This window comes from Orycteropus afer, unplaced genomic scaffold, assembly GCF_000298275.1.
Source record: "Orycteropus afer afer isolate SDZICR_OR568_19922 unplaced genomic scaffold, OryAfe1.0 scaffold00239, whole genome shotgun sequence".
Classification (NCBI taxonomy): domain Eukaryota; kingdom Metazoa; phylum Chordata; class Mammalia; order Tubulidentata; family Orycteropodidae; genus Orycteropus; species Orycteropus afer.
The window spans coordinates 3,252,032-3,269,632 of NW_006921826.1; the positions used below are offsets into that span (position 1 = coordinate 3,252,032).

At 38.6% G+C, this 17,601-nt stretch overlaps 1 protein-coding gene across 1 annotated transcript in view; it reads left to right on the top strand.

Annotated features, from left to right (window-relative positions):
- Window positions 1–17,601, top strand: part of CATSPERE (catsper channel auxiliary subunit epsilon) — a 461,049-nt gene that overhangs the window by 263,133 nt on the left and 180,315 nt on the right. Inside the window, exon 9 of the mRNA XM_007949156.1 lies at window positions 14,237–14,679. Coding sequence (XP_007947347.1) covers window positions 14,237–14,679 — 443 coding nt within the window. The remainder of the gene's footprint in view (window positions 1–14,236; window positions 14,680–17,601) is intronic.

Below are 17,601 nucleotides of genomic sequence, written 5' to 3' on the forward strand. Positions count from 1 at the left end.
CCTAGTCTTTTTCTAGAAACACTTTTTTCACCTGTCTTTTGGTATTTTTTTTTTTTTTTTTTTTTTTTTTTGTTCCTTCTCCTACTTCACTAGCTGCTCCTCCTCAGCCACCATTCTCATATTCCTTCTCACCTTGATTTCTAAATGGAGAAGTATTGATTTTCATATACCTCCACACTATAGTCATTTTTGGCCCTCCAGCAGGAGCCTACCCTGAGCTCCATACTCCTATTTCATACCTTCACTTGGATGAGTAGTGGGCATCTCAAACTTAGTATATCCCAAATTGAATTCTTAATTCCCTCATTCCCACTTCAACCTGCTCCTTCCTCCATCCTGCCTATCTAGTAAATCTCACTGCCACAGAGTAGATTCCCACTCATAGTGACTCCCATTGGGTTTCCAAGGCTGTAAATCTTTAAGAAAGCAGACTGCCTTGTCTTTCTTCCATGGTGGATTTAAACCACCAACTTTTGGTTAGCAGCCAAATGCCTTAACAACCACATCACTTAGTAAATAGTTATTCCTTTTTCCCCAGTCTTTCAGGCCACAAATGTTGACCTCATCTCTGAATCCTCTCCTTTCACATCTCACAACCAATTGGTTGGCAAATGTGGTTGACTCTATTCAAAAAGTACATCTAAAATCTAATCCCTTTTAACCACTATCACTCCAGTCCAAGCCACCATTATCTGAATCCCATACATACAATAGCTTTTTACTAGTCTCTGTGTTTCCATCCATAAATATCCATCCTCCTCTAGATTAGAGTCTCCTTAGCAGCCAGAGTGAGCATTTAAAAACAGTTATACATAGTATAACGTAAGCTGTGGCAGTCAGTGTCTGACCACACATATGTTTGTGGGGCGGGAAGAAGGGGCTTCCTTGAAATCGCTCCAGGAGGCAGGTAAGCATTGAGTTGACTATGCAGTGACAGCGGTGGGTCGGCTCCCAAGGCTGCCCTGACTTGGCTGCAGCCTTCAGCTTGGCTGCAACTCTCTAGCCACAGAACGGCTTGCAGCCCCCAAGTGGCTCGGTTTGCAGCCACTGAGCTGCCTGGGGATCCAAGCCTGGACTGGAGCTTCCCACAACTGCCGCTGGCGGGTGCCTTGCCCAGCCACCCCACAGGTCCGTGCTTTCCCCTGAAGCTTCGGATTCTGATCAGCCTCCCAAGGGCTGCTTGGAGAGCGCCAAGCACCCGGAGGCAGACAATTCCAAAGGCAGGTGTGCAAACTCAGAGGCTCTGGCGCTAAGGAAGAGCCAGAGCAACTTGCACAGATTTACTTTGATATATGTAAATCGAATATATACAAACATATGTACTATATATAATATAGTGTTTGCACAAGGTCAAAATCACATAAAGTCCTATTTCATAGAAGGTATCATAGTCATTAAGGACATATACCTGTGTATGTAAAATCATATTACTATGCTTCAAACCATTTATTGTCTTATCTCATTCAGAATTTAATAGAAATTTATTATGGCTTAAAAAGCGCTATGTGATCTGGCCCCTGGGTTCTGATGTCATCTCCTACCACTTCATCCCTCATTCACTGTCTCCTAGCCAAGACTGGCACTGGCATCTTCTCTGTTCTTTAGATATTCATTGTCTCATATGCCTATAATGTACTTCATCATCTTGATATCTGTATGATTCTTATACTTAACTCAGGTTTAAGTTCAATTGCTTGCTTATTAGAGAGCCTGTTCCTGATGTTTACCTACCTTATCCCATTAGATTCTGTACTCATTTTTTTTTTTTAATTTTATTGTGGTAAAATATGTAATATAACTTTGCCGTTTGAACCATTTTTAAGAACATAATTCAGAGTTAATAATAATCACCATTTTTACAACCATCACCACTTATTTATCATCCCCAAATTGTTCATCATTCCAAACAGGAACTCTGTACACATTAAGCAGTAACTCCCATTCTCCCCTACCTCTAGCCCCTGGTACTTCTAACATACTTTCTGTGTCTATGACTTTGCCTATTCTAAATATTTCATATTAGTTGAACCATACAATACTTGTCCTTTTTTGTCTTGCTTATTTCACTTAGCATAATGTTTTCAAGGTTCATCCATATCTGAGCATATATTAGAACTTCATTCCTCTTTATGCTTGAGTATTATTCCATTCTAGATGTGACAATGCAGAGGTACTGCTAGGGTCACAGAGCCCTGATGGCACAATTGTTAAGTGCTCAGCTTCTAATCAAAAGTTGGGCAGTTCAAATCAACCAGTGGTTCCAGGGGAGAAAAGGCCTAGTAATCTATTCCTATAAAGATTACAGCCTGGGAAGCCCTATGGCACAGTTCTACTTTGCCATAGAGTGTTGCTATGAGTTGGATTTGACTAGATGGCACACAACAATATTGCATGGCATATATGTACCACATTTTGTCTATCAGTTCTTTTGATGGACACTTGAGTTGTTGCAACCTTTTGCTTATTGTGAATAACACTATCATGAACATTGACATATAAATATCTCTTTGTGTCCCTGCTTTCAAGTCTTTTGGATTAATACTTAGAAGTAGAATTGATTGGTCATATTTGCATGGCCATATTTATAAAACTATCTGTTAATTCTATGTTTAACTTGTGGAGGAACCTCAAACTGTTTTTCACATAGGTTGTATCATTAGCAGTGTCCAAGGGTTGCAATCTAATGTCTTTACATCCTCCTCACCAACACTTGTTATTTTCCATTTTTGTTTGTTTTGTTTTTATAATAGCCATCCTAGTGGATGTGAATTTGTTTTAATTTGCATTTCCTCAGTGACTAATGACCCACCACTTGTCTGCCATTTTATTGTACTGTGGTGGCTTACATGTCACTATGAGGCTGGAGGCTATGCCACTGGCGTTTCAAATACCAGCAGGGAAACCCATGGTGGACAGATTTCAGCAGAGTTTCAAGACTAAGACAGACTCAGAAGAAAGAAGGCGCCATCCACTTCTCAAAGAATTGGGCAGTGAAAACCTTACGAATAGCAGTGAAACACTGATATTACTGGGAAAATTTATGAATAGCCCTGAAACACTGCCTGATTTGGTGCCAGAAGATGAACCCCTCAGGTTGGAAGGTGCTCAAAATACAACTGAAGAGGAGCTGCCTCCTCTAAATAAAGTCAACCTTAATGACATGGATGGAGTCAAGTTTTGAGGGCTTCCATTTGCTGATGTCACATGACTCAAAATGAGAAGAAACAGCTGCAAATATCCATTAGTAATCAGAACATGGAATGTATAAAGTATGAATCTAGGAAAATTAGAATCCATAAAGGTCAATATCCTAGGCATTAATGAGCTGAAAAGGACTGGTTTGGGTCATTTTGAATGAGATAACCATATAATCTGTTTTGCAGGGAATAACAAATTGAAGAAGAATGGCATGCATTCCTTGTCACAAAAAATGTTTCAAGATCTATCTTGAAATACAATGCTGTCAGTGATAGGGTAATATGCATACACCTATAAATAAGAACAGTTACTACTACTATTATTCAAATTTTCACACAAATCACCAAAGCCAAAGACAAGGAAATTGAAGATTTTTACAACTTCTGCAGTCTAAAATTGACCAAACATGCAATCAAGATGTATTGATTATTACTGGTAATTGGAAGGCAAAACATGGAAACAGACAAATCACCAGTAATTAGAAGATATGGCCTTGGTGATAGAAATGATGTTGGAGATTGCATGATAGAATTTTTAAGACCAACAACTTACTTGTTGCAAATACCTTTTTCAACAGCATAAATGGTGGCTATTCATGTGGACCTTGGCAGATGGAATACACAGGAATCAGACTGATTACATCTGTGGAAAGAGACTATGGAGAAGCTCAATATTTTCAGCCAAAACAATGACAGGAGCTGACTGTGGAACAGACCATCAACTGCTCATATGCCAAGTTCAAGTTGAACCTGAACATAATTAAAACAAGTCCATGAGAGCCAAAAGATGAGCTTGATTACATTCCACCTGAATTTAGAGAACATCCAAAGAATAGATTTGATGCATTGAACACCAATGACCAAAAACCAACAAATTGTGGGAGGACATAGAGAGCATCACACATGAAGAAAGCAAAAGGTCATTTAAAAAGTAGGAAATGAAGAAAAGGCCAAAATGGATGTCAGAAGGGACTCTGAAACTTGCTCTTGAACAGAGAGTAGCTAAAGCAAATGGAAGAAATGACAAGATAAAAGAGCTGAACAGGAGATTTCAAAGAGCATCTCAAGAAGAAAAAGCCAGTTATTATAATGAAATGTGTAAATACCCAGAGTTAGAAAACCCAAAAGAAAGAATACACCTGACATTTCTCAAACTGAAAGAACTGAAGAAAAAAATCAAGGCTCAAGTTGCAATATTGAAAAATTCTGTGGGTGGATGAGGAAGGCCCAGAAGGGAGTGAACTGGGACAGTGGGTCTGGAGCATCTGAGGAGGGCCTGGAAGGAAGCAAGCTGGGATGGTGGGTTTGGAGTGGCTGAAGGAGACCAGAAAGTGAATGAAGCAGTTTGGAAAAACTAAGGGAGACAAACTTTTCTGTCTGTGTGTCATACTGTGGTGGTTTTTTATGACAAACTCAGAAGAAGGAGGAGGCCATTCACTTCTCAAAGAATTGGCCAGGGAAAACCTTATGAATAGCAATGAAACACTTTCTGATATATTACTGGAAAACTGTACGAATAGCCCTGAAACATTGTTTAATATAGTGCCAGAAAATGAGCCCCTCAGTTTGGAGGCACTCACAATATGACTAGGGAAGAGCTGCCTCCACAGAATAGAGACAACCTTAATGATGTGGATAGAGAAAAGCTTTGGGGACCTTCACTTGTTGATGTGGCATGACTCAAGATGAGAAGAAATAGCTGCAAACATCCATTAATAATCAGAACATGGAATGTATAAAATATGAATCTAGGAAAATTGGAAGTTGTCAAAAATGAAATGGAGCACATAGAGATCAATATCCTAGGCATTAGTGAGCTGAAATGGGCTGGTTTTGACCATTTTGAATCCGACAATCATATGATCTACTATGCCAGGAATGACAAATTGAACAGGAATGGTGTGGCATTCATCATCACAAAGAATGTATCAAGATCTATCCTGAAGTACAATGCTCTCAGTTATGGGATAATATCACCTATGAGGAAGACCAGTTAATACTACTATTATTCAAATTTATGCACCAACCACCAAAACCAAAGATGAAGAAATTGAAGATTTTTACCAGCTTCTGCAGTCTGAAATTGACCAAATGGGCAATCAAGATGTGTTGATTGTTACAGGTGATTGGAATGAAAAGTTGGAAACAAAGAAGAATCATTGGAAGTTGGAAAATATGGCCTTTGTGATAGAAATGATGCTGGAGATCACATGATAGAATTTTACAAGACTAACAACTTATCCATTGCAAATACCTTTTCTCGACAACACAAATGGTGGCTATACACGTTGACTTCACCAGATGGAGTATACAGGAATCAGATTGACTACATCTGTGGCAAGAGGTGATGGAGAAGCTCAATATCTTCAGCCAAAACAAGGCCAGGATCTGATTATGGAACAGACCATCAACTGCTCATAAGCAAATTCAAGTGGAAGCTGAAGACAATTAAAGGAAGTCCACAAGAGCCAAAATTTGACCTTGATTTTATCCTTCCTGAATTTGAAGAACATCTAAAGAGTAGATTTGATGCATTGAACACCAGTGACCAAAAAACGAGGAATTGTGGGATGACATCAAGAATATCGTCCATGAAGAAAGCAAAAGGTCATTAAAAAAACAGGAAAGGAAGAAAAGACCAAAATGGATGTCAGAAGAGATTCTGAAACTTGTCCTTGAACAGAGAGTAGCTAAAGCAAATGGAAGGAATGACAAAATAAAAGAGTCGAACAGAAGAATTCAAAGAGCAGTTTGAGAAGACAAAGTCAATTATTATAATAAAATGTGCAAAGATCTGGAGTTAGAAAACCAAAAAGGAAGAACATACTCAGCATTTTTCAAGCTGAAAGAACTGACAAATTTAAATCTCAAGCTGCAATATTGAAAGACTCTATGAGCAATATATTGAATGATGCAGGAAACATCAAAGGAGATGAAGGGAATACACACAGTCACTGAACCAAAAAGAATTGGTTGATGTTCATCCATTTCAGGAGGTGGCATATGGTCAAGAACCAATGGTATTGAAGGAAGAAGTCCAAGCTGCACTGAGGAATTGGCAATAAACAAGGCTCCTGAAATGACAGAATATCCATTGAGAAGTTTCAACAAATGGATGCCACACTGAACGCACTCCCACAGCTATGCCAAGAGATTTGGAAGACAGCTACCTGGCCAACTAACTGGAAGAGAGCCATATTTGTACCCATTCCAAAGAAAAGTGAGCCCACAGATGGTGGAAATTATTGAACAATAGCATTAATATCACATGTAAATAAAATATTACTGAAGATAATTCAAAAATGGTTGCAGCTGTATATTTACAGGGAACTTCCAGAAATGCAAACTGGATTCAGAAGAGGACATGGAGTGAGGGATATCATAGCTGCTGTAGATGGATCTTGGCTTAAGGCAAGAATACCAGAAGATATTTACTTGTGTTTTATTGACTATGCAAAGGCATTTGATTGTGTGGATCATAACACATTATGGATAACATTGAGAAGAATGGGAGTTCCAGAACACTTAATTGTGCTCATGAGGAACCTGTACAAAGACCAGGAGGCTGTTGTTTGAACAGAACAAGGGGATACTGCATGGTTTAAAATCAGGAAGGGAATGCATGAGGGTTGTATTCCTTCACCATACTTGTTCAGTCTGTATGCTGAGCAAATAATCTGAGAAGCTGGGCTATATGAAGAAGAAAGTGGCATCAGGATTGGAGGAAGAATCATTAACAACCTGCAATACACAGATGACAAAATTTTGCTTGCTGAAAGTGCAAATGACTTGAAGCACTTACTGATGAAGATTGAAGACTGAGGTCTGCGGTGTGGATTACACCTCAGAATAAAGAAAACAAAAATCATCACAACTGGAGCAATAAGCAGCATCACGATAAATGGAGAAAAGATTGAAGTTGTCAAAGACTTCATATTGCTTGGTTGCTTCATATTGCCTGTATTTTGTTTGGCTGGAAACCACAGGTGTGGATTCAATTCCAGACCTGAAGGGCAGCTAGGGGCCATAGCGTCAGTGGTTCCATCAGGCTCTATTGGACCAGCAAACCTGATACCCCCCCCCTTTTTTTTTCTCCAAATGAGTTTGAGTTTTTTTCCACATTGTTCTCCCTCTCTATCAAGGATTTCCTACATAGATCCCCTTCCAAGTGGATGACAGTGGTAGCTGGGCACCATCTAGTTTTTCTGGTCTCATAGTCGTATAGGCTGCAGATAGGATGGTGTACCAGTTGCTAGGACTAATTTTTTCCATGAATTTTGGTTTTCTTCATTCTTCTTTGCTCTGGACGTGGAGAGACCCATTGTTGCATCTAGATAGCAGCTTGCTAGCTTTCAAGATCCCAGTCGCTAAGAAGAGTTGATGCTTTTGAGTTATGGTGTTGGCAAAGAATATTGAAAGTACCGTGGACTGCTAAAAGAACTAACAAATCTATCCTGGGAAAAGTGCAGCCAGAATACTCCTTGCAAGTGAGAATGGCCAGACTTCGTCTGACCTACTTTGGTCATGTTGTCAGAAGGGACCATTTCCTAGAAGAATATCATGCTTGGTAAAGTGGAAGGTCAACAAAAAGGGGAAGGCCCACAACAAGGTGGATTGACACAGTGGCTTCAATGATGGGCTCAGGTATAGCAGGGATCATGAGGCTGGCACAGGACCAGGCGGTGTTTCATTCTGTTGTGCACAGGGTCACTATGAGTCAGAGACAACTCAACAGCACCTAACAACAACAACTTGGGCAATATATGGACTGATGTAGGAAGCATCAAAAGAAGGTGGAAGGTATACACAGAGTCACTGTACCAAAAAGAATTGATTGATGTTCATCCATTTCAGGAGGTGGCATATGATCAAGAACCAATGGTATTGAAGGAAGAAGTCAAAGCTGGACTGAAGGAATTGATGAAAAACAAGCCTCCGGGAATTGGTGGAACACCCATAGAGTTGTCTCAACAAATGGATGCTGTACTGGAGGCACTTACTTGTCTGTGCTAAGACATTTGGAAGATAGCTACCTGGCCAACTTATTGGAAGTGATCCATATTTGTACCCACTCCAAAGAAAGGTGATCCAACAGAATATGGAAATTATTGAACAATATCATTTATATTACACACAAGTAAAATCTTGCTGGAGACAATTCAAAAATGGTTGCAACAGTATATTGACAGAGAACTTCCAGAAATGCAAGCTGGATTCAGAAGAGGATGTGTAACAAGGGATATTATTGCTGATATCAGATGGGTCTTGGCTGAAAGCAAAGGACACAAGAAAAATGTTTGCTTCTGTTTCATTGACTACGCCAAGGCATTTGATTGTGTGGATCATAACAAGTTATGGATAACATTGAGAAGAATGGGAATTCCAGAACACTTAATTGTGCTCATGAGGAACCTGTACATAGACCGGGAGGCTGTCATTCAAACAGAACAAAGGGATACTGCATGGTTTAAAATCAGGAAGGGAACGCATCAGGGTTGTATCCTTTCACCATACTTGTTCAATCTGTATACTGAGCAAATTATCCAAGAAGCTGGACTATATGAAGAAGAATGTGACATCAGAATTGGAGGAAGACTCATTAACAACCTGCAATATGCAGATGACACAGCCATGCTTGTTGAGAGTGAAGATGACTTGAAGCACTTACTGATGAAGATAAAGACTACAGTCTACAGTATGGATTACACCCCATCATAAAGAAACAAAAATTCTCAAATTGAACCAATAAGCAGCATCAGGATAAATGGAGAAAAGGTTGAAGTTGTCAAGGATTTCACATTACTTCTAGCTACAATCAACATCAATGGAAGCAAGCAGCAGTCAAGAAATCAGATGTTGTATTGGCCTCATATGCATCAATCATCAGTGGCCTCATATACATGTGAAAGCTGGACAATGAATAAGGAAGACTGAAAAAGAGTTGATGCTTTTGAGTTGTGGTATTAGTGAAGCATACTGAATGTACTGTGGACTACCAGAAGAACAAACAAATTTGTCCTGGAAGAAGTGCAACCAGAATGCTCCTTGGAAGCAAGAATAACCAGACTTCATCTCACCTACTTTGGTCATGTTGTCAGAAGGGACAATTCCCTGGAGAAAGATATCATGCTTGGTAAAGTGGAGTGGAGGGTCAGAGAAGAAGGGGAAGGCCCTTATTGAGACTGATTTACACAGTGACTCCAACAATGGGCTCAGGCATAGCAGGGATTGTGAGATTGGTATAGGACTGGGCAGTGTTTCATTCTGTTGTACATGGAGTCAATATTAATCAGAGCTGACCCGATGGTACCTAACAACAACAACAACAGTGACTAATGATGTTGCACATTTTGCCATGGGCTTATTATCTCCCTTCTTCTTCACTTTCTTCATAGCACTTACCATCACCTAACTAATTATATTGTTGTTGTTAGGTGCTGTCAAGTCCATTCCAACTCATAGCAACCCTATGCACAACAGAATAAAACACTGCCTTGCTCACAATCCTTGCTATGCTTGAGCACATCACTCCAGCCACTGTGTTAACCCATCTCATTGAGCACCTTCCCCTTTATCGCTGACCCTCCACTTTACCAACCATAATAACCTTCTCCAGGGACATGACCAAAGTAGATGAGATGAAATCTGGCCATTCTCACTTCTAAGGAGCATACCAGCTGCACTTCTTCCAGGAGAGATTTGTTCGTTCTTTTGGTAATCCATGGTATTTTCAATATTCTTCACCAACACCACAATTCAAAGCCATCAATTCTTCTTTAGTCTTCCTTACTCAATTGTCCAGTTTTTACATGCATAATGAATTGTTTGAAAATACTATGGTTTGGGTCAGTCACACCCTGGTCTTCAAAGCAACATCTTTGCTCTTTAACACTTTAAAGAGGTCTTTTGCAGCAGATTAGCCCAGTCCAATACATTGTTTGATTTCTTGAATACTGGAAAGATGCTTCCATGAGTATTGATTGTGGATGCAAGTTAAATGAAATCCTTGGTAATTGCAATCTTTTCTCCATTTATCATGATGTTGCTTATTGGTCTAGTCGTGAAGATTTTTGTTTTCTTTATATTAAGATGTAACCCATACTGAAAGCTATAGTCTTTAACTTTTGTCAGTAAGTGCTTCGTCTTCTTCACTTTAAGCAAACAAGGTTGTGTCTTCTGCCTATCAGAGGTTGTTAATGAGTCTTCCTCCAGCACTGATGCTGCATTCTTATTCATATAGTCCAGCTTCTCAGATTACTTGCTTGGCATACAGACGGAATAAGTATAGTGAAAGCATACAGTCCTGACACACACCTTTCCTAATTTTAAACCATACCAGTATCCACTTGTTCTGTTCACACAACTACATCTTGGCCTATGCACAGGCTCCACATGAACACAATTAAGTGTTCTGGAATTCCTATTTTTTGAAATGTTATCCATATTTTGTTATGATCCACACATTTGAGTGCCCGTTTGCATAGTCAATAAAATACAGATAAACATCTTTCCAGTATTCTTTGTTTCAGCCAAGATACATCTGATATCAGCTATGATCTCACTCATTCTACATTCTCTTCTGAATCCTTGTTGAATTTCTGGCTGTTCCCTGTCCATGTAGTACTGTAACAGTTTTTGATTTACCTTTGGTAAACTTTTACTTGCATATGATATTAATGATATTGCTTAATAAAGTCCACATTCTGTTGGAACACCTGTCTTTGAAATTGACACAAATATGGACCTCTTCCTGTTGGTTGGCCAGGTACCTGTCTTCCAAATTTCTTAGTATAAATGAGTAAGCATCAACAGTGTTGCATCCACTTGTTGACACATCTCAGTGAGTATTCCCGGAACTTTTTTTTTTTTTTTTTGCCAATTCTTTCAGTACAGCTTGGACTTCTTCCTTCAGTACCATCAATTGTTTTTAATCTTATGTTACCTCTTGAATATATACCCAAAATAATTGGAAGCAGGTGCTAGAACAGATACTTCAATAATAACATTAATAGCAGCATTGTTCACAATAGCTAAAAGGTGGAGACAATCCAACTGTCCATCAAAAGAAGAATGGATAAACAAAATGTTATATATATATATATATATATCACTAAGACACCAGAGGCTGTCAGTATTACTCTTTAACTGGAAGAGATTCATATCTTCTGTTTTAGTAGTAAAAGGAGGATGAGATCAGGATGCAGATAAGCATTATGTATACATTTTGTTCTTTAATTGTGAAATATTTCACACATATAAAACATACAGAAAATAAAACGAACATCCATGTAATATTAAGGTTTAACAAAGATTAACATTCACCATTCTCATTTCAAATTCTTAAAAACATAATCCTCATCCCCTTCTTCCAAGAGATAATCACTACCTAAAATTTTGTATAACTTTCTCATTTGATATGGGTATGTGTTTACTTCATGTACATATCCAAAATCTATATATTGCTTTTTTTTTTAGGTTTTAAATTTTATATATCATCATACATACAAATACTTTTTAAAGTTTTTATTATTCTAAAAACACATAAACACCTGAGATGATCAGACAGGAGTCAGTGAATAGAGATATACGCTAGACCAAGGATAGACTCAGCTGAGGCTAATAATCTTGTACAGACACCAGTGATACAAAATACCTGCAGTCCTTACAGAAACAATAGAAGACAGACACAGAGTAATCCCTCACAGACATGCCGACACTATGGGAGAGAGATCCAATAGAGCTACTACCTCAGGACCATAGTACTGGTGTACACCAGACTCAATTGGCACAACAAAATACATAAAAGCATTGTTCCACATCCTACATTGGTGAGTAGCGACTGGGGTCTTAAAAGCTTTCAAGCAGCCAACTAAGATGCAGCTAATGGTCTCCTAACGTCGGAAGTATAGAAGAACGCACCAAAAAAAAAAAAAAAAAAAAAAGGCATTTAGAAGCAATCAGCCCTAGGACATGATGGCCCTTGAGACCAGAAGAACTGGATGGTGCCCGGCTACCAATGCCAACCGCTCAGGAAAGGATCAACTCTGTAGATCCTGGATAAAGTGGGAGGGAAAACGTGGAACAAAATCCAAAAACTCAATGATGACCAGAATTACTGGTCAGATGAAATCTGGTGAAACTCCCAATACTATGGCCCTGAAATACATTCGGCGCCTGGAATAAAACTCACCCCCAGGGGTAGGCTCTCAGCCCAATAGTTAACAAGATGTACACGCAGACCACTCAACCCAGGATGCCACACCCACACACTTAATGGTAATACATTCCTTAGAGCAATAGACCATGGGACACCAAAGAACCAACATTCAAACTGAGGAAATGCAGGACAAACAGGAGTGCATAAGTATAAGGGACACAGGGGGAGGGTTGCAGGGTAGGGAGGGGAGGAGACTGGGTTAGGGTTGGACATGGCGAATGGGGAATGAAGCTAAATGTATGTGTTACATTGAATGTAAAACAAGCTCTTAAAATAAAAAAATAAAGATATAGATCACACATTTGCCAATTCAACATCCTTCACATGTACAATTCAGTGATATCAATTATGTTAACCATGGTGTGCAGCCATCACTAATATCCATTGCCAAGTTTTCCATCCCCGTAAACAGAAACCCAGTGCTTCCTTAACAATGATTCCCCCTTACCTCCTTCCTCTCACCCCTGATAACCACTATTAAACTTTGGCCTCTATACATTTGCCTATCCTAAGTACTTCATGTAAATGAGATCATAAAATATTTGTCCTTTTATGATTGACTTACTTCACTCAACCTAATGTCTTCATGGTTCATCCATATCATAGCATATATCAGAACTTCAATTCTTTTTCTCACTGATTAATACTCCACTGAGTGTATATACCACATTTTGTCTATCCATACATCTGTAAATGGACATTTGGGTTGTTTCCACCATGTTGTTGTTGTTGTTATGTGCCGTCGAGTGGGACCCAACTCATAGCAACCCCTCCTTGGGTTTCCGAGGCAGTATCACTACAGAAGTAGATTGCCCCATCTTCCTTCCTAGGAGTGACTGGTGGGTTTGAACCACCAGCCTTCTGTAGCAATATGTTTTATTATATCATACACCAACAACTTCTCCCCTTCCATCTTGTGATATATGGATACTTTTCCTTTTTAGGTAAGTTTTAGTTGAATTTATGGTAATTTGTGAAAATGGCAGTGACTTATTCAGATTCCAAATATAAGATGTGTAAGCACAATATGCTCTGAACCTCTCTGACTCTACGAACTCATCTTCTTCCTTTTAGCTAGTTCTCTCCATGTGTTTTTTTATTTGCTTGCTTGTTTGTTTATTTTAATAAAGAAGGTTTACTCTAGAAACTTTATGCAGTGAATGTCATGTCTGGAAAGGAAGCTCTGAAATGAACTACTCCAACAGTTTATTTTACAGATGACAACAGAATCAAAGACATTAAGAGACCTAACCTAAACGACTCCCTGTGACTTAATCAGAATATTCTGTTGCGGAAAGAAAGTTCTTTATCTAGTGTGAGTGAACGTGAAGAGGCCACTGTTTATAATCACTTTCAGTTTTTTCATTCCTGATAAAACCATTTTTGTTGTGCTCATATTTATTATATGTTATACATAAATTCCAGCTCTTTTTCTACATCAAAGATGTGCATAAAAGTGATATAGTGGAAATAAGGGAGGAAGTATCCTAAAAGAAAACTATGCTACTCTGAAGTGGGAGAGAAGTTCTCTAAATAATGTAAAGTTATGGATTTGTGCCTGAAAATTATAATTTATCTAAGTGTATAAAGGCAGTAAGTCTTTATGGAAGTGGATTGCCTCATCTTCCTTCCACAGAGCAGCTCGTGGTTTTGAACTACCAACCTTCTGCTTAGCAGTCAAATGTCTTAGGCACTGCACCACCAGAGCTCCTTTATGAACACTTAGTCATTATAAAATATTTTGATTAAAAGTGTACTTCAATGAAATAACACATAATTATGATTACTTAGAATAACACAAACTTTTCTCTCTTTTTTCCAGATTATTTTGGGAATATTGTCATAAAAATGGAAAATAATATAATGTTTCATTCCAAGGTTAATATTAAAGATGCAGTACGGCTATATTCATGGACAAATAAGGCAATAAAATCATTCTTTGGTTTGAATGTTTATGGTCAGTTATATTTGATATATGTTTTTGGAAATGGTACATTACAAACTCAGCAATACCCCTTAATATTGGAAATACAAAGCATATCTTTTCAAAAAAATGAAAACTGCCCCTACACCTCATTTCATACTAATCCTTTTCATGTTTTTCACTCTTTGGACAAGAGAGAAACGTTAACAATTTGGGCTCAAATTATCTATCCAGGAACTACTAGTCTACATATTATTTTGGAATCCTATGGTCCAAAAATAATACAAGAGAACAAATTGTTAAACTATGAAATCGTCTTAGGATACTGCACTAAAACCATGGTAAGTTAGTATTTTTGAATTTCCTCGTTTGATTGGTATATATATATATATATATAAACTTTTTTAAAAAACAAATTTCCCTTCTAGGCTTTGCTGGAAAAATGTTTTGGAATAGGAGAATTCTTAACAAATAATAATATGATAATCCATTTATTCCTGAGCCAAAATTTTCATTGTCGGTATTAAGGTTTCTTTGTCACATTAAAACACAATTTTTTCAAGACTGTCAATTGTATTGTTCACTTCCTTTTTGTTTGTTTGTTTTTAATGTATGGTTTTTATAAAGTTGTATTTGTTATCTAAGTGGTGGAAATAGTTTGCACTTGGCTACTAACAGAAGAGTTGAAGGTTTTGTGATGGTTTTGTTTGTATGTCAACTTGGCTAGGCCTGGTGGAGTGGCTGGGCAGCTGGATGTAGTATTCCACATGATGAGACTGGTAATCAACTCCACGGTGGAATGTACTGGGAGCAGCTGAGTAGCTGCCTTTGGGTATGTGGTCTGCTTCTTGTATATAAGAAGAAGCTTTGAGAATGGTCTCTAGCCTATGGCATGCTTGGACCCTGCACGTAGCAGTGTCATTGCTCAGCAGCCTGCTATACTTACAGTGGACTTAAAGGACTTAAGTTAGTGGCCTGCCGTGTGGTTTGGTAACATCGAGACTGTGCCTTTTTACTTGACAACCTTGGGGCTTCTCAGCCTCAGCAGCCAGCAGCTGTCTGAGTGAAGAAATGCCTTTAGCTCCAGTGGGCCGGGAGCAGGAGGCAGAGCTGGGCCCCAAGGTTGAAGGGTTTTCACCCAGCCCCTAGAGCCTGGCACTTTGACCTTGGATTTAAATCCTTCAAATTGTGAGAGAATAAACTCCTGTTTGTTAAGGCCATCCCATTTATGGTATATTTCTTGTCAGAGCAGCACCAGGTAGCCAGAACAGGTTTAAACCCACTTAGTGGCACTGTGGAAGAAAGAACTGGTGATCTGCTTCCATAAAGATTGCAGCCAAGAAAACCCTATGGAGCTTAGTTCTATTCTGCAACATATGGGTCACCATGAGTTGGGATTGACTCTATGTCAATGGGTTAATTTTTCTTTTTTATCTGTTTACCTATTATAGCATAACAGACTACCTGAAAACTTAATGGCTTCAAACAGTAGCCATATTATTTCCTGACAATTTTATGGGTCAATAATTTGGGATGAATGTATCTGGGTAGCTCTGTGGACTTCCTTGAGGCCACTCATGTGGCTATGATTATCAAATGGCTAATCTGGATGACTTAAAATAGCCTCATTCACATGTCAGGTGGTTGGTGCTAGCATTGGCTTGCTAAACCAAAGTGGCCTTGGATGAAGTGCTTGTCTGTACTACCTGTGGCCTCTTATCTGCCATGCTAGAGCTGGCTTCTTCACACGGCAGCCTCAGGGCAATGTTTCAAGTCAGTGACAGAAGAAGCTGCAAGGTCTTTTAAGGCAAACAAAAAAAGAAAGCATTTATATTTTTCATCAGTTTAGGACAATTTTCTTTCATTATATAGCCCCAATATCTGCATATACTCTCATGGTTTTACTTTCTAAGAATTGGATGTATAACATGCATTTGACTGTTTGCAACTCCACCCTTCAAAATACTAGTTACCCATCAAAATATATAAATGTCTAAGGACAACAAAATACAAAAATTTGCATTTTTAATAAAATATTAGCTCTACAATTTACAGGGAGCTCTGGTGGCATAGTGCCTAAGGCATTTGACTGCTAACCAGAAAGCTGGCAGTTCAAACCCACCAGCCAGTCCTCAGAAGGAAGGTTGGGCAATCTACTTCCATAGTGATACCACCTCAGAAACCCAAGGAAGGATTGCTATGAGTCATATCTGACTCGATGGCAATGTATGTTTTGTTTACTATTAACTAGCTTATTGACCAAGTTTTTAAATCTCTTTGTGCCTCAGTTACCTCATCTGTAAAGTGGGAATGATAATAACAATAATAGTACCTACCTCATAAGGTTATTGTAAGGATTATAGTCATGCACTGCATATCATCTGTTTGGGAAGCATCTGACTGCATATATGTCTGTGATCACATCAGGTTATAACAGAGTTTAGAAATCCATTATGCAGAACAGGACCCAGTGTATATAATCAGATGTCGGATACACAACAGCTTCCCACATACAATGCATTTATCTCATGTCCCTTTTATACAAAGTGATCGTGCTGTGAGGCTTATCTAGGTTTTCCTTCCCTCCCATCCCTGGTAACCAACAAGAAAATTTCCTTCTCTGTGTAAACCTTCCATTGACTTTTTACAATACTGGACTCGTAAAATATTTGTCCTCTGTGATTGACTTATTTCACTCAACCTAATGTCCTTCAAGTTCATCCATGTTATGAGGTGATTCACTGATTATTCATTATTTTTTAATGATGCATAGTATTCCATTGTGTGTAAGTACCATAGTTTGTTTATCCCTTCATCTGTTGATAGGCACTTAGGTTGTTTCCATCTCTTTGCTCTTGTAAATACTGCTGTGATAAACATGGGTGTACATATATATATATACATGTCCCAGATGTCAAATTTTTAGGATATATTCCTAGTAATGGGATTGCTGTATCAAATGATATTTCTATTTCCAATTTTTTTTTTTTTATTGTGATTTGGGTGAAGATTTACAGAGCAAATTCACTTTCCATACAGCAGTTCACATATACTTTCTCTCATGTAATTGACCAAAGTTCACCACAATGCAACAGCTCCCCTCCCACTTCCTCCTCATAGTTACCTCTTCCCAGGGTCCATCCCTCCATACACTCCTGCCCCCTGAGCTGTCTCCTTGTGCATAAGCAGCCCTTCTTTCTCCCATGATTGTTCTCTCCAAGGAGTATATCTATTTGAGATAAATGTTCAACTCATATGCCTGT